This window comes from Pteropus alecto, unplaced genomic scaffold (genome assembly GCF_000325575.1).
Source record: "Pteropus alecto unplaced genomic scaffold, ASM32557v1 scaffold81, whole genome shotgun sequence".
In the NCBI taxonomy this organism is placed as follows: Eukaryota; Metazoa; Chordata; class Mammalia; order Chiroptera; family Pteropodidae; genus Pteropus; species Pteropus alecto.
In genome coordinates, this window is record NW_006433378.1 from 3,834,219 (window position 1) to 3,861,122 (window position 26,904).

Below are 26,904 nucleotides of genomic sequence, written 5' to 3' on the forward strand. Positions count from 1 at the left end.
GGGCCCTGATTCAGAAAAGGTTCTTTACACAGCAGGCAAGCAGCTGATCATTAAACCTCTTCAACCAAATGCTAAAGTTTTACAGGTACTTCTCAGGCATTTGTGAATTGTCATCAGGATCTGCTAGACTGCTAAGTGAGAAAACTTTCCTTTCTTAGGAGTTCCTTTCTTCTGGGTGGTCCTTTTAGAGTCTGGGGCTTTCAAATGTGTGGTTTTTATCAGCCTTTATTACAGAACAGGGACTATCTGGTTATGTTTCCAACAAGGTTCACTTCATCCTTATTCCAATTCATATTAAACCAGTAAATCATAAGTGTGTTTTGAGTTACTAAATTATCAAATGATTTGACATAATAGGCATCTTTAAATTTAGCAGAATCAACCTCAAATAGATTTGAGACAAAATAGGATGAAATCATGAAACTTGAAGAACTTGTTTAAACTGTGTTTTTTATTATCATCACTGTCATCCTTCTTCTCTTCATCTGTTCAATACATCTGAGGCTTCCCTAATACTCTAGTATTCTTTCAGTATTTTTAGATTGGAAGGTGAGTCAATATAATCTTTAGAATAAATTAGGTGTATATGACTTTACCAATTACATAGAAGCAAATCAAAAGTAGCAGTTAAAATGGATTAGATTAGGACAAATTAATGGAAAACCTTTAAGCCTATGTCCAGGATTTTGATGTTTGATTCCTGTGTTAAAAGGCACAATCATTTTCTTCATATTTTGATAACGACACAGTATCATGTGGGTATTAAGAATATAGGCTTTGGAGTTAGTCACCTGGGTTCAAGTGCAAGTTGTAAAATATCTTTGAGGACGTGGTTCCATAGTATAGCGGTTAGCATGTCTGCTTTACATGCAGACACCCCAGTGGAGCCACGGTCTGTGGTCTATGGCCATGCCACCATGAACAAGTTCAATGTCTGATCTCGGAAATTAAGCAGGGTCGGACCTTGTTAGTACTTGGATGGGAGACCACCTAGGAAGACCAGGTGCTGTAGGCATAAATAATAATAAAAAATTTAAAAAAATAAAATATTTTTGAGCTTCAGCTCTTTTATCTCTTAGTTGTAATGCTAATACCTACTTGATAGGATTGTTGGGAGGATTAAATGAGTTAAATTACAAAGTGCATAGGACAGTACATAAAATAAGCATATTGAGTGCATACGATAAGCAATATAGAGAAGTTGTTATTGATGTTATTATGAATTATTATGTTATTTTGATTTTTTAGTCAGTCCCTAATAGATTAGAGCCGGGGAGACCAAAAAAAGGAGGTAGAATGACTAGGTCCTGGTTATAAGATTTGATGCTGGAGGTGGACCTGCTACAGCAGATAAAAAGGTGTTTTAGAAGCATCAGATTTAACAGTTGAGTAGATGTAGATTTTGGGGAGCAAAGAGATAGAAATGACTTTGAGGTTTCATATTAGTAACTTCTATGTAGATTATGCTATATATAGTTCATATAGTCAACATGCACTTACATTTTTACTGCGTGCAGAACAGTTTGCTAAGAACTGTGGGACCAACAAGAAATAGAAGATATAAATCCTTGCTATTAGGCAACTAAGGTGAAGCATTTGGGCAAAGGGAAGAAGCTGGAAAAGAGGACTAGTTCTGACTGCCTTCAGTCCTAGTTCTTCCATACCACCTATACTCCAAAAATCTGCTATGAAATTGCACAGCAAAAATAGTCTGTGCAATGAATCTTTTAGTTTATAATTACATGATTTATTTAGATACCTGTAATTAGGCTTATGTAAGTGAAACTCAGAAAGATGCTGATATCACCATTGATAAATTATAATTTAGTGGTTTGCTAGAACCTTTGGGCCAGGAGGTAGTAGTGGAGAAAAGGAAAGGTATTTAGTGCCAAAATTTTGGCAGAGTGGAGGAAGAGTTAAAATAGGAACTTAGTGCAAATTTTCTCTTCATTTTGGAAAACTAAAGCTGCAGCAATTCCTTTTGGGCATAAATACATACTCAAATTTTGATTGTTCACAAAAAAAGAATGCTTAATTAATTCCTGCTTGTAGAATACAGTTCAAAAATATATATCCCATTTCCCTTGAGAGCTATAGAGACTCATCTGTAGACCCAGAACTTGATTTTATAGCGAGGAGAATATTCATTTAGTGAAAATGTAGTACATACCTACTATATGCCAGGCACTATGCTAGGTGTGAGATATTCAAAGTGAAACAGAACATAGTTCCTGGCATCAAGGAGCTTGTTGTTCAAAGAAATTTTACCAAGTGCCTAAGACATTGAGAAATAATTGAAAACTGTATATTATATGTAATATGTAAATATATATAACATATAAGTTGATATCCTAAAACATAGTATAGTTGATCCTTGAACAACACAAGGGTTAGGGCGCCAACTTTTTAACACAGTCAAAAATCCAAGTATAACTTTTGACTCCCCAAAAACTTAACTACTAACAGCCTACTGTTGACCAGAAGCCTTGCTAATAACATAAACAGTCGATTAACACATATTTTCTATATTACATGTATTTTATATTGTATTCTTATAATAAAATAAGCTAAAGGAAAGAATGTTATTAATAAAATCATAAGGAAGAGAAAATGTATTTATAGTATTTATTGAAAAAAATTCACATATATACGGGCCATGTAGTTCAAACCCATGTTGTTCAAGGGGCGACTGTATAAAGAAAATTTAAATCAAATATTATTTCTGACATTTAAATATGCAAAATTAATTTTTGTAGCTTTAAAATGAAACTCTTAAGAATCTCTGTGGGTGTGTCTATCTGTATATTTATGTCTATATATTGTTATTTTTGTCCTTGCAGTTTATTTTGGAACACTGGGTTAATTTGACAGAAAATTGTGAGAATTATTGCTTTTTTAACATATAGTATCAAGACATTTGTTTTTGAGAGTGTATATTTTTGTATATCTTGAGTAAAGTAAGCTATGAATTATTCTTAGAGCTTATTTGACCCTAACTTGATATTTTATTTTGTATGCATTAAGAATAATAAACTGGGAAGGGTCTATAGAAAGAGCCCTTAAAATCGGTCACTCTTTGATATGAAGTTATCGGTTCAGTTGTCAAAATGTACCTTATAGTCTTCAAGAAAAATTCTTTTAGTTATATTATTCTGCCTAAACATGGTGAAGGATAGCTTTTAATTACATGTGTGATAATAGCTAAATGGGCATATGAATTATATTTAAGAGCAAGAAGATATCCATACTTACTTTCTAGATTGCCAATTTCTGGGTCACTTATATATACATACATAGATACACACATACATGCATACATATATACATAAATACACACACATACATACATGCATACATACATATACACATAAGCATTCTACATACACATCTGTGGAATACATTCTTTTTGTAATATGGTAAATGTAGCAGAAGCTTCTCAAAGTAGTTCAGTGACTATTCCAGGAACCTGAGGATAAAGAGAATGAAGCTTAGGAGAATATGCAGAAGGGAATGAAGAAGGTACTAAAGAAGATGTTCATATAGTAGAAGTCTTTTAAAAAAGAGGAGAATTAGAATACAAGAGTGAAGGCAGTATCAGTAATGGGATCAACCATACAAAGGAGAGCAAGATTTGTAACTAAGTTTTGGAGTACATAACATATTCATTCTAGTGTAAATCACACACATGTCAAGCTCAAAAGCAAGTGGTTTTCCATCTGGAGTTCAGGCAACTGAGGAAATTTATAAGGACGTAAACTATATAGTGGATGTCAAAGTGCTAGGTGCTTTTATTAGTGTAAATTATAAATAAAATAAGCAAATGAGGTTATGCATAATGACTATAAAGGGAAGATGGGAATCTCCAAGGAGAGGACATGAGTATCATCAGAAAGAGGTCAAATGTCTTCCTATAAAAAATGTTTTTCATTGCTCCTGAAGTTATAATTAATATCTTATTTTTTTTCTCATAGTGGAAAGCTCATGATGGCATTATTTTAAAAGTAGATTGGAACTCAGTCAATGATTTAATTTTATCTGCTGGAGAAGACTGTAAATATAAGGTATGTGATGTTTGTGAGTTTATCACCTGGTTGAAAGAATCAAGTTTAGATGAGAATATTCTAAGAATATTATTTTAGTCCTTCACTTTAGCCATGTTATTTAATTCTACTAATTTAGAAATTGTTATTTTATAATTTTAAGTGGTATTTTAAAGTGTTGACTTTCACATTGGCCTGTCTCAATGACCTATAGAATTTGATTTAATAAGCAGCATCATAAATCTAACTCCTACTTTTAGTGACTCGATTTAAATCAAGTTTTTAAAAATCAAGCTTATTGATTTATTAAATGTTATTCAGTTTAAGAATGAGATTTAATATAACTATAGTAGGAAGAAATTTAATTGAAATAAATACTTTTAGGGAAAGTTGATAGAATACTTACTGGACAGAACAAATTTGAGCAAAAAACTGATCATCTTAAAACTTTATTATTAAATTTGACAGGGCTTAAAATAGTAGGTTTTATGATTAATCAAAGATTTAGAAAATTCTGAAAATTATCACAAGGTTATATAACATCACGAAATATATATATATATTTTTGAGATATTTAGGTTTCAAGAAATATAGCTTTTCCCCCCTTGTGTGATAGTAAAGGCATTTAATTGCTAATACTATAAAGTGATGATTTCTAAGTCTACTTGATACCTTACTGGAGGACAAACTTGTTTATAATAATGTGATGATAGTTATAAAAGATTTTTTAAAATTTGCTTATGTAGGTATGGGATAGTTATGGCCGTCCTCTGTACAATTCACAACCTCATGAGCATCCTATTACCTCAGTTGCCTGGGCTCCAGATGGAGAATTATTTGCTGTTGGATCGTTTCATACTTTACGCTTGTGTGATAAAACTGGGGTAAGTTATAGTGGTGAGCAATCACGGATGTGCTATCATAAATATGGAGATGCACAACACACCTGCTTCTCAATCTTTAAAAAAGCATTTTCAGTGACTGCATTGGGCTGAATCTTTCTGATTTGTCTTCTTAATATAGCAGTTCAATGAATTTCAGATTTATGAGACCAAACTCTTTAAGGTTAAAGGATAAGTATGTTCTCTATTTGTCTTTCTGAAAATACTTAATTTAAGCATGGTTGTAAAAGATGGTGAAGTAGTTAAAATATTAAAATGATTTCAAATCAATATGGAGAGTTCAGTTTTAGACTAATTTTAATTGTCAGTGTTTCATACAAAAATGTTGCTTGCATATTTTTGTGTTTTTTAAAAAATATATTTTTTTTTGGTTGCATATTTTGATAAGGAGTTGATAGTAAATTTTAAGATGGTCACTTTAAAACCAAAGGAGTTTGGTTTTTGGTCAAGAATTCATGTTTGAGTGAGACTTTATCCTTAACAAGAGGATATGCCTTCTTTCACACAAATTCTCTTTAGAACTTAGGCAAACAGCCAAGCTCAACAGCATTTGCCCATTGTACTTGAAGAATAAGTTGTTTCATCAAACCGCTCCAGAAGCAGCAGCAGCATGTGAGTGGGGCTACTCCACGCTACTACTAAGAGAAAATCACATAATTGTTCTGTGGCTTTTTCCTCAATTGCAAAATAAGACAGTTAACTTAAAATTTTTAGAGCTTTATAAATGATCTATTAAGTTTTACAGGCTACTTGTTTTCTGTCACATAAAATATAAATCCCTCTGCCTGGCTTTAGAAGTTCTCTGAAACCTGGTACCATAAAATTCATTCAGTGTTTCCGCTCCACAGCTTCCTAGTTTGTATCTGTACTCAAATCAGGTTGAACACTGGCTCATGAATCTTCTCTGCCCTCACTAGCATCCTCAGTCATCTCAGAGGTGGAATGCTCTCACCTCTCTGTCTTATACTCGGTGTTCTACCCATTAAGGCCCATCTCATGTTTGACGTCTTTTCATGATATCTTCCGTAGATAATCTAAAAGTTTATCTTTTTTTCAAACTTCCTCTCACCTGCATCTCTCTTTTCTTAGTTATAACTTCAGGATATTAGATCAGATGATCTCATTTCCATCTGATTTTCTAACAATGATTCTAAGTCTATCAAATATGTACTCCTATTTTCACAATGCATTGTGCTCTTATATTGTCCATTTTAGTTTTATATATATTATTTTTGACTCCCTAGATAGTTTATAAGATCTTGTAGCTTAATGAGTATCTGTACAACACAGTAGGTACTCAATAATTCACTAAGTATGAATTTAAGCATAATAATTTCAATTTGCCATTTTGATGAAAGTATTTGAAGAAAGCTTGGGCACTGAATTTATCTGAATAACTGAATTAAAGAATTATTTTGTTAAACACCAAACCTATTTTTAGAATGTTAACTAATCTGGAAAAGTAAACTTTCTAAAAGGATTTTCCTTTAACCTTGTTCAACTGAGTAGACTAAATATATTGTAATCATTTTTTAAGGACTTGAGATTAACATTTTATATATATTTTCTTTTATTCGGTAGACATTACATATTACTCATTAGAGTATTTTTGAAACTGGGGATGGAAAGCTGTTAAGATTTTTATTCAAGTTGTTTACAGCGTGATGGAGTATCAGACTATAAGACTTAAAGTCCAGTGTGATAAGTGCTATATGGGAGGTTTGTTTTGTACAAGTAACAGGAAAGTGTGGCAGAGCATAACTCTGCCTGTGGGATGTTGATTGGAGAGCCGAGGCTTGATGAATTAGTAGTTCTCAAGGGAGACAAGTTGGGGAAAGAGAGTTGCAGACACAGCCTCTTGTGCATCAAAGTGTAAAAGAGCATGGTGTTTTTTGTGCAATGTCAGTTAGATTTTGTATGGGATAGTACCAGGAGATAATACAGAAAAGACTTTCTCAGACCTTATCTTGTTTGCCATGTAAAAGAGTTTAGATTTTAATCTTTTTAAATCTATTTTCTGTGGCACCCCTTTAAATGTTGCTGTGGGGTGGAAAACAGGAGAGGAAGTTGAGCTCCTGGTCCTCCTCTCCACCTGTGACTAGAAGCTGCACATTGATCAGTTTTACTATTGGCATCCAATATAAGATTTCTTTGAACACCTAAAATGATGAAGTTGGAAAACCAATATGTAAGTCAGTAGAGAACCATGGATGGTGGTTAGTAACATGATAATATTCACATATTGGAAATACTGCTTTGATATCAAAGGTAACAGTGGTGCAGGCATCAAGCAGAGCCTGCTCTCAGGAACAAGGTTGTAAAAAAAAATGGAAATTCACTCAATACTGTTCCCTCCTTTCAACCTTTGATTCCCCTCAGTTTTCTGCCTGCTTTTTTTTTTAAACAGCTTTATTGAGATATAATTTACATATTATATATTTATCCATTTAAATTGTATAGCTTACCATTTTTTAGTAGATACATAAGATTGTACAACCACCACCACTCTCTATTTTAGAATATTTTCTTCCTTTCTAAAAGGAATCACATGCTCATTAACTGTCAATCTCTCTTTCTCCCTATATCACTCCCAGCCTCTGCCAACCACTAATTCACTTTCTTTTTTCTATGGATTTATCTATTCTGGCCATTTGATATAAATTGAATAATACATTATGTGGCATTTTGTGACTGGTTTCTTTCACTTAGCATAATATTTTTAAGGTTCATCCATGTAGTAGCATATATCAGTACATCATACCTTTTTATGAACAAATGCTGTTTTATTATATAATTATGACATTTTGTTGTTCCATTTGTCAGTTGATAGACATTTGGGTTGTTTCAATTTTTTATTATGAATAACACTGCTATGAATGAGTGTAAGTTTTTAAATAGACCTGTATTTTCATTTCTCTTGGGTATATACTTAGGAGTAGAATTACTAGGTTAAATAGTAACTCTGTGTTTAACTTTTTTGAGGAATGGCCAAACTGTTTTGCATAGTGGCTATCTGCCTGCTTTTGATTGCCCTCTAGTCTTTAAGTAGTTGTTTTTGTATTTTGTCTGGAGTGTATAGGTGTTATCTGTGAGAAGGCTGGTCTGATAGCTGTTGTGCTGTTGTCGTTCCTTACACATCAAAATTTTATTTAAAGTAACTGATCATGAGTTTTTTAAAATCATCGCTGGTCTACAGCCATGCCACCCTAAACAAGCCCGATCCCATCTGATCTTGGAAGCTAAGTAGAGTCGGGTCTGGTTAGTACTTGGATTGGAGACCACCTAGGAAGACCAGGTGCCTCACCTAAAAAAAAAAAAAAATCAACTCTGCACATTTGAGAACTATGCTAACTACTGCAATGATTTTCAAGGTGAAATGGAGAGGAAGAGCTACCTGTTTGAGATTCATTTTTCAAGGAATTGTCCAGGAAAAGAGCCGTATGACATGGATAGTCAGTTCACAAAACAAATGCAAATGGCCAATATAAACATAGAAGGATGTTCAGTTTTACTAATGGATTAATATAAAATAAAGAACTAATGATGTATTTTACCTAATAGATTGAAAAGATTAACAATAACTTAAAAACCTTGGGTTCACTCAAGTAGGAGGAAATAAGCTCCCTCATTTACGAATTGTTGATAGGAATATGGATTGATTTAGTCTTTTTGAAAGGTAGTTTGATAATGCATATCCAAGTGTCACATGTACATATTCTTTGACCTAGGGATCTCACTTCTAGGAATTTCCTCTAAAGAGATCTTTATACAAAGACACCAGGATGTCCGTATAACCATTTTATCATAGTATTGATATAATAGTGAAAATTAGAAATAAATGTCCTCAAGTAGGTGACTAATTAGGTTATTATTCTTTATACCTAAAATGGACTACCCTCAACTCATTAAAAATGGGGAAGAAGAATTATGTTTAATAACCTGGAAAGAAACTCATGATGTTATTTAGGAAAAAAGACGAGGTTTTAGGAGAACATTTTATTTTGTGATCTCACTTAGGTAAAATAATATATCAATGTCTCTAACTACATGACTAAAGGTATATCCATCATTGCTGGAGATTATATTTGGGTCATCTTTTCCTCCTTTTATGATTTTGTATAGTATGAGCCTTTTTTTAGTGTGTGTTTTTTTTGTTGTTTTTTTTTTGTCTGTTTGTTTTTTGGGGTGTTTTTGTATGCCTACAGCACCTGGTCTTCCTAGGTGGTCTCCCATCCAAGTACTAACCAGGCCTGACCCTGCTTAGCTTCCAAGATTAGGTGGGACTGGGCTTGCTCAGGGTGGCATGGCCGTATAATATGAGCCTTTTTTGATGAAAGGTATCAATTATGGAGATGCGAAAAAGAGCTTTAAAAAGTTCAATAAAAATGAGTGAAAGAGGAATAATGTCACAGAAAATGGTGGAGTAGGGAGCTTCAAGAATTGGTCTCTCCACTCATGCAACCATTAAAATGTCAAAAAAAAAAGGTCAGATTCAACTTTTTCAGAGCTCTGGAATCTAATTTAAAACTTATAGCAAACAGGAGGAATGCTTAATGAAGAAAGAGGCTGCTAAATTTTGGTAAAAAAGCATTGTGGCATTCTTTGCTTACCTGCCTTACCATCCCTCATTCCCAGCTTGGTAGCGGCCCTGGGGATAGTAGCCTGCATTCTGGTACTGCTTGCTGATGCCACAAGGGACAATATGGACCATGTTCTCAAAAAATTGTGTTTGTATTTTTTGACCTGTCTGGTGTTTCCCTGAGGACCAGAACAGAGGTATTTCTTTGCTTTTCCTCCTTTGGAAATCTCAGCTCTAGAGTGGCTTCCCAGGTGGCATTTGTTGAAACCTTGTGAAGATATACCACCCAAGCCACCTGGGACAAGGGATGTTGGGTGGGACAAGCAACAGACAGACCAAAAAGGCTAGGGAAGAATAGGCCGAGGAGGAAAATATATGGGAAAATAAGAGCTTTGGAGGGCTGTCCCATATACTGAGGAATCCAGAGTGCAACACACATGCCCAGGGCCAGACATAGGCTCGGAAAAGCCTTGAGAGGACAGTAGGCTTGTATCATTGGCAGATCACTGGGCAGAGCTTTGTATCACAAGCAGGAGTGCTCCAGATCAGAGCCAATTTCAGAAAGCAAGAGAGTATTTTTTTCTTTCTTTTTGTCTCGGTCAGGTCACAAGCTGACCTCTGGGATAACAGAATGGAGACTTCAATGAATGGAAACTTCACATGAATGGAATATCCTGGGCAAAAATAGTTTGGAAAAGTCACTAAATAAACAAATGACTGCAGCCCTCAAAAAGCAACAACAAACCCTGGGGAGTGGGGAGGATCCGATTTCCAGATTATAAGATTCAAACATCCATTTTTTCAACAAAGAATTACAAGGCATACAAAGAGGCAGGAAAGTGTGGCACATTCACAGGAAAAACAAAACACACACAAAAAAACACAGAAAACAGAAACCATCCCTGAGGAGGCCCAGCATTGGACTTATTAGACAAAGACTTTAAATCAGTGGTCTTAAATATGCTTATAGTTAAAGGGAACCAAGAGAACAAGGTCTGAACAAATAGAAAATATCAATAAAGAAATAGAAATTATAAAAAAAAAATCAGATAGAAAATCTGGAACTGAAAAAAAGAGCAAAGTATAAAAGCAATGTGTTGTAAAATACCCCCCAGAACCCCAAGATATGTTTAGTCTCTTCAATAAAGAGTTTCATGAAAATAAAAATTGTATCATAATACCATATCCCAGAAAATGGGAAAATTGGCTTCCTTCTGTTACACTGAAGAGAGCATTAATTTGTACAGCTTTTCTCAAGCATAATTTTATAAAATCTGTCAAGATCCTTGAAACTTTTGACACAGCTATTACATCTTCAAGGAAGTTTAGATATGCATTGCATGTTCATTTGCTCATTTATTTTCGTAAACTCTAATTCCTTCAGAAATATTTATTGAATCTATTATATGCCAGGCACTTACCCTAGGTGTTAAAGAAACAGCAGTAAACAAAATAAATTCCCTATTCTGAGTTTTTATTTCAGCAGATGAAAGGTTATAAGCAAGCAAAGAAAATGAATATGTAATATGTTAAAAGATAATGTTATGAAAAATAAAACTGGATATGAGAGAAGGCATTATTTTAGGTGAGGTGGCCACTAAATGTCAGACACTATATATTGTTGAGTGGTTAGTAAAGTAAATTGTGATATAAGCAAATTACTTCTAGAATAAAAATTAAAAGCCATTATACCATAATTTTTCTCTAGATTCCATTATTTTATTTTTACCTTTGATTTTTAAAAAGGCATGATTCAAATATGTAAGGTAAAAGTTTTCAAATCAACATAGTTATTATGAATAAATGTGCAGAATATATTAATGAATTACATTATATTATATTAAATATAACAATTCAAGGGAAAAGATTTGGATATATAAGGCACCTTTTAGCATATTTAAAATTAAATGATGTTGTGGCTTTTATTTATCAGCAGGTGGTGCTATTGTGTAAGAGAGAACTTTTTGCCATTCTTATTTCCTCTATTCTTCAATATCCCGTTAGTCATTATAATAAAAACACTTCCTTCTGTTCACTCATTCTTCCATTCAATTAAAATAATTGCGATGATTCATCACCTGCAGTAACTAGTCTTAACTGCTATATGTAACTTTTCCTTATCAGCTATATATGTCAACACATAATTTAGGCCAGCCTGCAATTTAAAAATCAGTTGATATACCTTAAAGAAATATAAGAAACTTTGCATCTATTTTCTCTTCCACCTACACTTAATTTGTGAACACCCAATTTTATGAATTGAATTCATTCAACTTGGCTAAAGATATGTGCTTTTGAAGATCCTTTTAACCTGGTATATTTATATAGGAGCAGTAAAGAGAAGGGGGTGAGGTTGGCATTTGAGAGGTACTTTTAAAAGTTATTATAGTAAAGTCATGTTTTTAGTTTATATATCTCTTATTTCCCTGTTGGGAAATAATCCATGTGCCTAAGCAGTTTGACAAACTACAGGAAAAAAATGGCCTCTCAAAGGGATGTGCGAGCTTCTAGTAGGTCAACACTTATAGATATATTCTTAGTTGTCTCTGTATTTTGCTGTCTAGTGTGATTGCTTGTTTTATTTTATTTTAATGTAGGAGTAGTATTGGCATGTTCATAGAACTCTGGAGTCAAGACTCCAGTGGTGAATTTGCAAAGTTAAAGGCCTCTCCTGGGACTTCGGTTTCCTCATCTCTAAAATAAATGGGCTAGGCTAAGTGATTGCTTCCTTTCAATTTCACAGTTCTATGATACCTTTTCCATGGGTATTGGACTTAGTGCTGGCTTCCCCTCCTGAGTAGCATTAGTGTGCTGTTGTTTTTTTAACATAAGGCTGTTGTATAGAAAGGAGCAGCACAGCAAATGCCATGCCAGAAGTGGGAAAAACTCAAGCAGTGCTGGAGAAGTGTGGCTGGTCCTATAAATTCACATTTTCTCTACATTTTATTATAGTTGGATACAAGTAGCAGAAATCATTAAGCAAAAAGAAGGATTAGTTCTAAGGTTGCAGGGATATCTTCCAGAAGCCAGGTAAGGATGTAGGTAGGCCTTGGGCATCAGAAATTGGAGGGCTAAGAAAACACAGAAAGTGTTCCCTTTGTCTTCTGCCTTGCTTCTGTCTGTCCCTGGCCCAGCCTAGGTAATATACTCATGCCTGGCCTAATCATGTATGCCTAGGCAGGTGGGGTGTACTGTACAAATGTGGTGGCTGCCAGGACTCTCACACAGCAACCATAGCAATTGCGGGGAGGGGCAGGTCCTGAAAATGGAGGAGGGAGCAGCCAACCCAGTAGGTTACCATTTGTGTTTAAAAGCCACGTTAGCCTAATTTGTCAGAAGTTTTCAGTTCAATCCTCTGAGATTTTCTTTTTACATGAATAAATGTCTGCCTTCATAATGAGAATTAGAATTATATTTTCAGATTTAACATAAAATCAGTTTTGCTAGAAGCCATATAGCCATGGAGTATAAACCATAAAGTAAGGGAACTGTGCTTCTTTCACGATGAAACCTAGCTGTCGTGACTTGCTGGAAGAAACTCGACAAGCAATAAAAAATTGGAGTTCTATTACTTTAATCTTTTAAAAATTAACACCTAACACATAAGTGTTCCATAAATGTTGCTTTTTAATGGATCATTGTGCAGATAAGAGATTTGTTTTGTTTTTTAATGACTTACATTAATTTAAGTTAATGTAACTCAGTGTCTTTGGCTAGTTCATTAGTTTATTGCTAGAATTGATCCATTTAGTCAGTTTGGTGGATGTTTTTTGAGAAGGCTAGTTTTTAAGTGTTTGGTTTTAATTTATAACTTGGATTTTTAATTTTAAAAGCCGAGTTTGGTTAAAATCATGGTTAAGCTCTGAGAAAGAAGGCTTGCCTAAAGATAGAGGCACATTCATTCATTCATTCATTCAACAAATATTCATGTGTACTAAGTTCTGCTTGATAATTTGGCTATTCAAATAATAACATCCATACCTGTCCTCTAGCAGTGGCTCACCTTCTGTTGAGAGTACTGATATGTAAACAGATAAATAAGTTATTTAATGGCAAAGTTTATAATTGTGAGAGGATAAAGAAGGAACAGAATAATGGTAAATCTTCAGAAATGTCTGTACTTGTTTTAGGTGAGACTAAACCAAGTAATCTTCCTCTCTGATTGAGTAACTTAAAACAATTTTTAAAAACCCAACAGACCTTTTATCAAATGACTGGAGATCATGGTCTTTCCCCCCCTCCCCTGATTTTGGTACCTAAAAATCTATATTTAATTCTCTATGTGTAAAAGCATAAAACTTTACTTCTTTTTGACAGATGTTCTCTAGATGTGTACATGCTAAAATCATGCAAAAACTTTTGTTCTCATGGACAATCTAGCTATGATTTTTTATATAGTGTTCCATTGTTCTGCTACCCTCCATTTGGGGTACAGTTCCCTCTTCTAAAATCTCTCTCATATTTTTTTCTACTTATACATATCTCATAAATCAAACTTCAGTATTCATATATTCTCATTAGTCATTGCCAGAGATAATCATGTAATGTAATGGCTAGGTGGAGAGCCAGAGGAGAGAAAGAGCTTTTAGGGAGCTCATTTTATAAAATATTTAAATGTCTAACCAATGTACTGTATACTTGAAACTAATAAAATAAAATTAAAAAAAAAATTTAAATCCTTTATTTCGACTTAAGAAAAGATGTTCTTTCCTTTCATTTCATTGTCTTTAGTTAAATTACCTTTCCCTTCCTTACTATCTACCTTTTTTAGACTCTGTAGGTTTTTTTTCAGACTATTAGGCCATATCTAATTATTTGCAGTAACATCTGTTAACGGGTTATAGAGTTGATAATTTAAAATTACTCCTTTAGGACTTTTCCCTTGGTATTCTAAGATGTTCATATTTTCTCCGAGGAAGGTTCTTTCTCAGTCTAATTTTTCATATGATCAGGAAATAGTCATGAAAAATGATAGCTTTCTTTTTCTTAATATAATCTCAAGGTTTTTTATACAATTCACATGATAGAATACTAAATGCATATTTTGCTTGATGTCGTAAACCTATTTTGGTTCTTTTCTCTTTCTAAAAGTAGCTTGTTCAATAATTTTTAAATGTTTTCTTTTAGATATCCTTGATATTCAGTACCACTGAAAAAACCAAGATCCTACTACCTCTTGGTGACAACATGTCAAATTATGGTTTAGTTTCTTTCTAATTGTGAAAATAAGCCTTTTGAAAGCCAAAACCACAACCCCCAAAGTACTTTTAAAAAGTGGTAAAAGTATTGTTTCATGTGTTCATGCTTATATCTGAATCTAAATCTTTAGGGAAAAAAATGAATATGCTTTTTAAAACTGCCAAATTGACTGCTCTGATTTTGTGGTAGGCCAAATAAAGGGCCCCCAAGGATGCCCATACCCTAATCCCTAGAACTTGCATATGTATTCTTAAATGACAAAGGGATTTTGCGGATGAAATTATGGGTATCGACCTTTAGATGGTAAGACTGTCCTGGACTAAGTCAGCCCAGTCTAATCATACAAGTCTTTGAAAGCAGAGAATCTTTCCCAGTTGGATTAGAAGATGAAGGAGGAGAGTGTCAAAGTAAGGGCCACTGGACCTGCTATTGCTAGCTTTAAAGATAGAGGATAGGGACCCTGGCCAAGGAACAAAGGTGGCCTCTAGGAGCCATGAATGACTTCTAGAGTCATTGGGGGGGGGGGTCTCAGTCCTACTGCTGTAAAAAACTGAATTCTGCTAACACCCAGGATGAGCGAAGAAATGGATCCAACCCCAGACCCTCCGAAAGGGAATGCAGCCCTGCCAGCACGTTGATTTTAGCTTGGTGAAACCCATCTTGGGTTTATGCTCTATATAACTGTAAGATAATAAATAGACATGTTTTTACATGGTTATGATTACTGTAAGCATATTTTTATATATCCTTTTAGTATTGATGTTGAATACTTATTTTAGCTCAATATTATATTATGGTCTCAAAATACTCAAACTGTGAAAGCCTCTGAGTTTGTGGTAATTTGTTATAGCAGTAATAGAAAAGTGTATCTTTGTAACTGCAGTTCAGGGCCAATCTTAGCAATGAGTTATGTAGATGGAATATCCGGGAGAAGGCTTTTCACCACCTTCTTATTGATAACAGAATTCTCCTATTAGCTTTATTGTTTTGATTAAAGAAAGTGTTATTTCTTAAAATATAATAGTATCATGGGAATAACATTAAACTTGTTCTTATCAGGTCCTTCCTCAGTGACTTGGCTAGCTAAGAGGAAGTTTTGCATAAGAGAATGAAAAGAGAGGCATAGAATACTATTACCCAGGGAGCTGGCCCTTTTTGGAGACCATCGAGGTCCTAGATATTTGAGGAGATACCAGTGATATTTGCTCAGAGCCAAAACCAAAGCGGCAAGCCTTACAATTTTTCAAGACTGCCTTTAGACAAAAATATATTGCTGTCTCTTAAAAGCTTAAGAGCAATTTGTTGTGTGCTTTTTCAGTGGCATAGTGCTTTGCTTCTTCCTAGACAGCTGAAAATAACATTTGGTGTTTTACTTGGATATCATATTGTGAATACAGATTATATTTGTGTTCTAGAAACTTCTTTTATAATTACTGATTTTTTTCCTGTTTTTTTTGGGGGGGGGGAGGTTTTGCTTATTCATCTTGTTTTTTTAGAAATTAGTTACTCTTAACTAAGCCAAAAGTAATTTTTCTTTACTGTATCCTAAGAAAACTGTTAGGTGCAGTTTATTGCTTGAAATTAATACTGCAATTTGCGACAACATGAATTGACTTTGAGATAGTCATGCTAGTGAAATAAGCCACACAGAAAAAGTTGAAAACCACATGATATCACTTATGTGTGGGATATAAACCTAAAAGCAACAAACACACATGACAAACAGACTCAAGGACATGGACAATAGACTAGTAGTTACCAGAGTGCTGGTGGGAGGGGGGGTTAGATGGGAGGTAGATAGGGGTAAAAGGGGCCAAATATGTAGTGACAGAAAGAAATCTAACTATGGGCAGTGAACATACAATGCAAAATATATATGACTTACTGTTGAATTGTATACTTGAAACTTACTGGATTTTGTTAACCGTTGTCACCATAATAAACATAAATAAATAAATAGATAGATAAATGAAAACCTTACCAGTATTGTGTAGGCACAAATAGCGATGAATATGAAATAGTTTAATTAGATACAGGCTTATATTTTGAAGAAATTTGTGGCAAAACAGTAAAAGAAAAATAATGAAAACAGCAAAATAGAAAAATAATACCCCATAATCAACATACCAAAAAAATACTTTTATTTTCTATTTACCTTACAAGTCTTTGAGCAGACATATTTTTACATGGTTATGGTTATTGTAAATATACTTTTTTAAAAAATATAGTTTTGTATATCCTTTTACTTTTAGTATTGATGTCGAATACTTATATTAGCTCAATATAATGGCCTTAAAATACTCAAACCATGAAAGCAAAGCATGAGTATAATTTTAATTATATTAATTAAATATTATTAAATTATAATAATTAAATATGTATTAAATATTATTTAAATATTATGGGGGAAAGATAATGGCAGAGTCAGAACTTCTTTTTAAATTGAGATATAGCATATACAGTATCTTATGTATATAGCTCAGTAATTTTTTATCTATGTAAATACTCAAGAAATCACCACCCATATTAATATAGAACGTTATTAACAACCCAGAAACTTTCTTTGTGCCTCCCCTCAGTCAGTTACCCCTCTGTAGTAACTACTATTTTGACTTCTGTCACCATAGATTAGTTTTGCTTGTTTTTAACTTTTTTTATAAATGGAGTCATACAGTATTTATACTTTGTGTCTTTTTTGTTCAATCATATATCTTTGAGATTTATCCATGTCATTGGGTATATTGGCATAGTTTTTGAGTCTTCTCAAATCTCCCCATAAAACAGAGAAAATAAGAGACCATAACCGAAAAGCAACTACAATAAAACTGGGTGACACTATATCCCTACCAACTTCCAAATACAAAGTGGCTTTTCCAAGTGCTATTGATTAGATGTAGGTATCAGAATCTGTGTGTGAAGAAGCAAAGGAAAGGCGGCTAGGCTTCTAAGACCATGAGAAAAGAAGAATGCCCAAATCACCGTAAATACCTAAAAGTGAAACAGACCAGTCTGAGAATAGCAGCTGAAAGTGGAAAGAAATTTCTGTAGGATCCAATTCAGAGTGAGTGCAAGAGGACCATGACAGTATTTGATAGCGCTGTAGCTCCCTGGGCCTAATGTGCCCTTGAAACTAACAAATCAAGCTTCCTTTCTGGACAAAACACTGCCCTGAACAGAATTGCTGGGAGTCAGATCCAGATTGATCAAAAAGGAGGGATAATTGAGAAAATAGAGGGTCCAGATAAAAATGGAAGAAAGAACTAGAACTAGAAGATGCTGGTCTCAAAAAATATAGCAAAACCCATTTCACTTAAAAATGAACAGCAGAAAAGGATCACAGTCAAATTATATAATGCTACCAAAGACAATGAAAGCATGCCATAAACAAATAAGCACTGTAACCAAATAATTCAAAACAAGTTGAAGGATATTAAGAATATGACAAAAGCTATGAAATAACTGTATAAATCAGAACTAGGAAAATTAAGAAGGTTACTAGAGAAAAGGAGAGTTTTAAAGAGGAATGATAGAACTCAGGAGGGAATTATAAAAAAGGAAAAATTATTACAGAAGTGAAGACCAAACTAAAAGGAATATAAAAGCAAATAAACATAATGGATAATGCCTTAAGATAAATAGAATGTAAAAATGGGAACAAGGAAATAGCAAAAGAAATATAAGGTTTTGATAGAAAGTGGTAGAATTTCCAAAGGGCTTCAAATGAGAAGCCCAAAGCAGTGAATAGAACAGATAACTAAAAGCTACCATTCAGGAAAGATTTCCTCAAACATGAGAGATTTGAAATTATTACTGAAAAGGCATACCAGATACCTAGGAAATTGACCCAGATGCCCAACACCCAGATATATACTAATAAAACTAACAGGATTTAAAGAAAAAGAAAAAGTCCTGTGGTCATCCAAGAAAAAGACCAAGTCACTCATAAAGGGAAGAAGACCAGAATGTCATCAGACTTTGATAGCAACACTTTATGTGAGAAGACAATAGATTAGCATAAGATACTCAAAGAAAGAGTAGGTGAGCCAAAGATTTTATATTCAGCCACTCTGACTTTTAAGTGTAAAGATTATAACAAACTGGTATAAACTGGTATGGAGGAGCTAAAGGAATGTTTTTCCTAGGAGAGTTTTGAGGGGTCTACTGGAGAATTAGCTTCAGATTAACATTATGACTAAGGACATAGTAAATAAGGACTGATTATGAGCACTAGTTATATTCTTATCTATAGAGTAATATATACTATCTGTAGTTTGTATTGACTATAGGTACCAACAGTGCAAAAATGGGTGAATGAGAAAGTATAGGAAACCTAGAATAAACTTGCTGATTATCTTATAGATATTAATTTGAGAATAAAAGGATATTACTTAAAATCATGAAGAAAAGAGGAGGAGGAAGATATCTCCTAATTTTCGTATTGCTTATAGTGTACAACCAATAGAAAAACACCCCAAAAGGTGGCATGGGATAAGGGTATTTTTATAAAAGTAATTAGTATAAAAGTAATCATTAGATTAAAATTGAAACCTTTCTGTATAATAAAATATATTCCAAAAAAGAGAGAGAGCAAATAAAATAGACCACATATGAAAGGCACATGTAAGCCACACATGTATGCATAGACATATTACATAAAAACGTATTGATCATACACTCAATGGCTATAAAAGAATGTATATATCCTTATACTACAACATATAATACCTGATATGTTATTAGACATATTTGTTTCATTAGTCTAATACCTTTCTTAGGTAAATGCTGGTACCTACACGCATACACATGCACGCACACACACATTGAAGAAAGATGCAAGGATAAAACAAAAGATAGTTATCTATAGGAGAGGGAGAGAAAAGGAGTGGAAATTAGACTTCTTTAATGATACCTTGTTATATATATATATTTTTGTAAATTTAACTTTGGAATCATATAAATATTTTATATAATTATAAGACAAATTTTTAGAAAGCATTTCCTAAAACTCTAAATGAAATAAATGAACCTAATTTACTCAGATGGGAGCTATTCAAAATGACTGAATGATTTGATTGTCAGTTCCTTGGTCTCACAGTAGAGAGTCAACAGAACATCTCCCTGCCACTTTGGAAAACAGTGTGGCCGTTCCTCAAAGTATTTGACATGGAGTTACGGTAGACTCAGCAATTCCACTCCTGGGTATGTGCCCGAGAGACGTGAAAACATGTTCACACAAAAGCCTGTCCACAAATGTTCATAGTAACATTTATTCATAATAGCCAAAAAGCTGAAAAACCCAAATGCCCATCAAGTGATGAATGGAAAAACAAAATATGTTATATTTATATAATACAGTATTATTTAGCAATGAAAAGAAATGAAGTACAGATACATGCTACAACATGGATGAACCTTAAAAACATTATGCTAAGTGAAAGAAGCCAGTCAGTCACAAAAGCCACATAATGTATTATTCCATTTATATGAAATAGCCAGAATAGAAAATGAAGAGATTAGTGGCCAAGAGCTAGGGGAGAAGGGAATGGGAGTGACTGCTAATAGGTATGGGTTTCTTTTTGTGGTGATAAAAATGTTCTGGAATTTGATAGTGGTGATTGTTGCACAACTCTGCCTATATAAAAAACCACTGAATTCTCTACTTTAAAAGGGTGAATTTTATAGTATGCGAAATGTATCTCAAAGTTGCTATTATTTAAAAAAGGAAATAGGCTTAAGGGCAAAAGAATGAAAAAAATTGAAACTTGTGATAGTTTGCGGTGTCGATATTGTTAGTTTGAGTATATTGGTGCTTTTAAGTGGGATTGTTGACTAGGTGAGGGCAGATACTGAGGTAAGACTGGTGAGGGTAAACAAAAATCCTATAGTTCCTGGATTTGAATGGAAAGTGTCAGTTTGAGGTCATGAAAAAATTTCCTAATTCTGTTTATGGAAAAGGCCTAGAAAAGCAATGATCCACTGAGTATTGGTGAGCACCCCTAGCACTTGTGGGTTTTCCCTCAATACCATCTTCCATATTTCCACAAAATGAACCAGGGCCCACTGAAGAAAGATTCCAGATGGTGGGTCAGGAAATATAAAATGTGAACCTGGAACATTTTGTCATACTAGAAAACAAGGGAAGTGATCAAAGACTACAAGATTCTGTCAAAAAGACTAAAGAACCAGCTTGAGGGATCACACTGGCTAAAAATGGGCTAATTTGAGCTTTATATTTATTAAAATATATCAAATATGTTAGCATTAATGAGTTCATGATACTAAATAGTAACATTTATTGGATACATTTAGAGGTTACAAGGGGAACAACTGGTATAATGAATCTCCATTTACCCATTACCCAGCTTCCAGCAATTATCAACTAATGGCTAATTCTGATCTTGTCTGTACCACCACCTACTTCTCCATGGTCCAGATTATTTTGAGCAAATTTCTGACATCACATTATTTCATCACTAAATATTTCAGTATATATCACTACAAACACAAAGACTTTTAAAAATCTAACGTCAATACCATTATTAAACCTAAAAACATAATTTCTTGATATTCTCGAGTATGCAGTCACTGTTCAGATTTTTCCAATTTTCTTTTTCTTTTTTTCAGTTTGTTAGAATTGAGATGCAATAAGGTACAGTCATTGTAATTGGTTGATAGGTCTCTTAGATCTCTTTTGATCTGTAAGTTCTCCTTCCACATCTTTTTTCCCTTTTCATTTTTCTGTAGTTGAAGAAACTGGATCGTGTCCTATAGTTCCCCATAGTCTGGCTTTTGGATATTTGGAATTCTAATGATAAAAAGTGAAAAAGAAAAAAATTAAGTTCATGAATGTAAGAAACCAAAGTTACACATACATTGACAAGCTGGTTTAGAGGCTAAAATGAAGGTCATGTAGTTTTCTTAAGAGTTAGCTGATGAATTGGCAAGGTGTTAACAGTGAGCCAGCTGCTCATTATAGTCTTAAACCAAATCACAGTGGCTCACATTAAAATTACCTAGATTACTTTAAAAACATACCCAGACCTCACCCCCAAGAGATTCTGGATTTAATTGGTTGGATTCCTGGGCTTGCTTTTTATGTATCAGCCAGCCAGCCAGCCAGCCAGCCAGCCAGCCAGCCAGCCAGCCAGCTAGCTAGCTAACTAGCTATCTATCTATCTATTTTTAAGCCTCCCAGAAGATTCTAATGTCAGAATTGGGAACCAGTATCCTAACCTTAGATACTTAGGAATCCTCTGAAGAGCTCATTAAAAGTTTCCTGGCCCTTACCAGCTAGAGATAGAATCAGATTCCATGGGATAGGTTGGGGCCCGTTAATTTACATTTTTAACAAAATCACAAGAGATTAAGATACTGCTAGCCAGAGCACATTTTGAGTAACATTATCTCAAAGTAAGGGATAGTTTGGTTAAGGAAAGAGACAAATGTAAGTGAAGGGTATTTAAAAATTCATCTTAAGGGTTCTTACTGCTGGAACCACTAAATGACATCTGGGGAAGCTGCCTCATTCTTCTCTGAAAGGTAGAAATGCAAGCTTGAATCCAATATTCCTTGGCATATTTGGGGAAGAGAAGAGAGTTAAAGTGCTAAAAGTCTCTTTAAAAGTAAAAATGATAAGTAGATCTTTAAAAGTACAAATGATAAGTAGATCTTTTTGACTTACCAATACAAATTATTAAATTTACTGATTGGACAAAATATAACTCTGTCCTCCTAAATTTAGTAACTACTAAAGACTTGTTCTCTGATAATTTGCTTGTGCTGTATGCTTCTTTTTTTTTTTATCACTACAGTAATCAAAAAGAGAAAACACTTCTTAAATTTAAAAAAAGTAACAATGCAATATAACTTGGGTATCAGGATTTATATTCTTTGTAATTTGTTTTTAGATAAGTTGCATGTTGCAGATTTTACTTTTTTTGGTTTGTGTAGACTGTGAAAGAAATCAGAAGACTATAGTGTATTGATAATATTATCTAAAATTTCTTTCCATTTTCTCCTCTTAAGATCAGGCATCCATGAATTCTTAGATACTTATATGTTTAATTTGAGTAAGAAGTTTTTTTCAGGTTTATTTGATTCTTTGGATGTTTTAAAATCATATTTTAATGTAAATAGTTTTAAAATAGGAATCTGCGGTTTTAAAATACAATTTAAAATAAGTTCTCTGTTCCATGAGAATAGACTAGATTTAGAATGAAAGAGAGATGTGCCATAAGCCTGGTCCGAGCCATTAAGTATTACGTATTATCAAATCAAGTCTCATTTGTCTATATCAACCACTTTTTATCTTTATGTAAAATAGTAGTCATGTAGTATTTTATAATTCTTGTTTGTTAAACACAAATGAGTTAATTTCATTTTATTGCCAGAAGCAGATTATTTATACCCTTGAATTTCCTAGTTTTCTACACTTATTTTTAAAAAGATGACCCAAGTATTATATATATAATGAACTTTCATGAATTATTCTTCTTAGTTTCAGAAAAGGAAGTTTCTAATATTTTCATGCTGCTGATGAAGCAAAGCTTATGGTTTGTTCATTACAACCTCCTTGATAACTTTTTCATTGGGCCTTTTACTTAATAAGTGACAGAGGTTTGAAGGGGAGTGGGAGGGAGTTGCAAAAAAAGTGAGCGTTAAGAATCATTCAGCATTTTAATTGTATAGATAAACTTTTACTGCGAATTTAAAATCTTGTTTTATAGTAGTATGAATTAGTGAATCTTTTTCTGAAGTTTTTCTATTTCCTCTAAATTTTTTGTCAGTGAACCTATAGCTAATAATGAATATTTTTGAAAAAATAAAAATATAGAACAAAAATAAATACCCATTGAAGAGCAACAAAAATCAAGATTTAATTTAACTATAAGCTATTGGGTTGGAAGAATGGAAAGAGGATGTACATAAAGTTAGACAAAGAAATCATCCTTCTAGTTGTCAGGAGGGGGAACCCCTGCCCCCCACCCCCAACTTTACTCTCTTGAGTTCTTACATCTGGACTACTAATAAAATTGACACGACTGGATTAATAAGAGAAAGAAACTAGTACATCTACACAGGAGATCATAAATGATACCGAGAGAAACGATCAAACCAGCCAGCTTTTTAATACTTTTTAGACAAAGAACCAATACATTTTTGAAGAATTGGCAGGATAAGAAACAGGTTTGGGTGCTCATTAAAGGAATTTAAACAGAAAGAAAGCTTGGGTAGTAAATTAGTAAAAAATAACAAGGTTTGTTAGAGCAGGCTTTTAGAATCTGGATTCCTTAGCTCTGGCAATAAGGGTGGCTCTCTCAGTGCCCTTGGAGCAAGGAGGGCATCTTTTACAGGGGGAGATTTATTTCCTGCATTCAAGGAGACAAAGGAGGGTCAGTGTGCCCTTCTTGCACTAGCTGCTTTTCAAGTAACTTTAATTCAAAATAATCAATATACCATTGTGGGGTATTTTGGAGTGGTCTGCCCTGGGCACTGACATAGCAAATACATATTTGCAACTGAAAAATGAAAGAAAATGCATATATAATGCATTTTTTTTCCTCGCTCTCTTATTCTCTCTCTCTCTCTCTCTCTCTCACACACACACACACACACACACACACACACACACACACACACTTTTGTTCCAGTTAATGCTTATTGTATCTCTAGATAACATTTTCACACAGATAGATAGGTTCTAGGAGAGGTTATATTTACTGCATTTTGTAAAAAAAAAAAAGAAAAGATCAATTTACCTATACATGGTGATTTGAAGTGTATATCGGTAATTTAGTTACATTGTGTTTAGTTTCAATTTTTAGTGACATTCTTGAAATATTGTGATCAGAGATTTTTAGATATAGGGACTATAGAGATACTTAAAAATTAATAGTAAGATGTCTTTGTTTTTTCCTACGGAATCTTTGTATTCACCCATTTAGAATTATTACTTAAAAGTAATAAGGTGAATCGAAATGGTTTGGGTATTTTGCAGTTCTTGAGAGATCTCAGGTTATTCTATTGTGTACTTTAAAAATGACCTCTGTATCTTTTGTTCAGTACATCATAATTTTATTAAGAAAAATATTTATTAATAATTCTAGAATAAAGACACATTCTTTTAAAAAATTATCTTAATGTTAACAATATGCTCAATTTAAAACTTCTTTAAAATTTTTTTTAATCAATTTTTCTCTTTTTTTCCTTTCCAGTGGTCATATGCTTTAGAAAAGCCCAACACTGGCAGCATATTTAATATCGCATGGTCAATTGATGGCACTCAGATCGCTGGAGCCTGTGGAAATGGACACGTTGTTTTTGCGCACGTGGTGGAGCAACGTTGGGAGTGGAAAAATTTTCAAGTAACATTAACTAAAAGAAGGACCATGCAGGTATGATTATGGTCAATGGTTGATTAAACCTGCTTCTTTTTACATTATTTCACTGTATGAATTCTGGAATTATCTTCATTAATTATATTTAAATCAAGTTTATAAAAATTCAGTCACATAGATATATTTTAACTCTACCATTAGTGATTTTTTTCATGACATAAAGTAAGAACCTTTTACTAATATAGAGCCTGAGCACCCATAGCTACTGCAGTTATGGGCTGAGGCAGAGATAGTGAAGCTTGAAGCATTTAGGAAATGTGTGCGTTCAGCTGAGGGAGGAGGGAGGAAGCTATGACAGGTAGACTCCTGGAGCTGACCCGAAGGCAGGCCCAACCTGCAAGTCACAGGGTACTTTATTTTATTTATTAATAATTGTATGAGTTTATTTAGCCTCGTTAATTTTTTTTCTTTTTTAAGAGTGATCTAAGGCAAGCTGAAGTGGGAAAATGAGAGTTAAGAACAAAAACAGGCAATTCTGGAGTGCAGTACTTTGCAGACTAGGACAGGAAGGTTAGGATGTGACAATGGAAGGTGGGGAGAAGTGTTTTACAGGTAGAGAACATCAGAGGGAGGGTTCTCTATTCACTCGTAAGCCTTTTACACAGTACTATATTTCACTCGTCTTTATCTCTCCTATAGGGCCTCACCCAGCGTCTTGCATATAATAAGAACTCAATGAATATTTTTATAGTCAGTTGACAAAAGGTAGGAGAAAGGGCCAAAGACAAATGCGCTAATGGCAAATCCTGTGCCAAAGAAAGTGAAACTCTGTCTTCCTCCTCTTTCTTCTGTCTGTATCAGTTGCCTCTATCTTCAGTATTTAGAATTCAAGTTATTACAAATACTATAAAAATTTGCAAGCATATATCTTGTGATTTCTAGGAAAAGTCTATTTAAATATGGTATTAATATGGTTACCAGATACATAATATTTAGGTACATTATAATTTTTCTTTGTTCTGTTTACTGATTTTTAAATGTTTAAAACTTTTTATTCTGGAGAATTTAAACATATACAAAAATAGACAGAACAGTATAATGAATCTCTATGTACTCATTACCCAGCCCCAACACCATTAATGAATCTCCATGTACTCATTACCCAGCCCCAACACCATTAACCCATGATCAAACCTGCCCCATTCATGTCCATATCTATTGTCCCCCCTCAGAAGTGACATCACTTTTGTCATATTCTATTCACTAGAAGTAAGCTACTAGGTCCAATCCACACACAAATGGAGAGACTTATAAAAGGACGTGACTACCAGGAGGTGAGGATCATTACGAGCCACCTTACAAGCTATCTAACCACACATTCATCCCCTTATTCATATATGTGTAATTCAGAAATGCACTACTAACTAATGCAGCTATTCCGTATGTAACTGAAAATAAACCCATCTCCCTAAAAGAAGATAACCTAGATTCATCCAGTTATTCCATCCAGCCCCAAATCTCTGGTCTGGAAAACTATAAATAAATCTGAATTTTAATTATTCTCCTTACCCTCTCCATTTTCCCATTTGCAATGATGAAGGGAAAACAGAACAGCTTCAATGAAAGCAGTTGGGAAAATGGAAGAAGGGAGAACAGCACACAACAATTACCAGGTCCAAAGCTAAAATCCTGAGAACCTGAGAACTCTTTTTCTTAGCAATAGAGTTAGTTGCTTGGCTAATTTGGCAACTCTAGTTTGCTTTTCTTTGACAGTCTCCCACTTGGGAGGATTCCCTTTTTGGGGACTCTACATTTTAGGACCCACTTAATTTTTTTTTCAGCCCCTA

At 33.8% G+C, this 26,904-nt stretch overlaps 1 protein-coding gene and 1 pseudogene across 1 annotated transcript in view; one reads left to right on the top strand and one right to left on the bottom strand.

Moving 5' to 3' along the window:
- IFT80 (intraflagellar transport 80) overlaps positions 1-26,904 on the top strand; it is a 96,442-nt gene that overhangs the window by 31,639 nt on the left and 37,899 nt on the right. The window contains exons 7-10 of the mRNA XM_006908186.3: positions 1-85; positions 3,972-4,061; positions 4,787-4,924; positions 24,935-25,114. Of these exons, the coding sequence (XP_006908248.1) occupies positions 1-85; positions 3,972-4,061; positions 4,787-4,924; positions 24,935-25,114 (493 nt within the window). The remainder of the gene's footprint in view (positions 86-3,971; positions 4,062-4,786; positions 4,925-24,934; positions 25,115-26,904) is intronic.
- Positions 9,139-9,257, bottom strand: LOC112476852 (annotated as a pseudogene).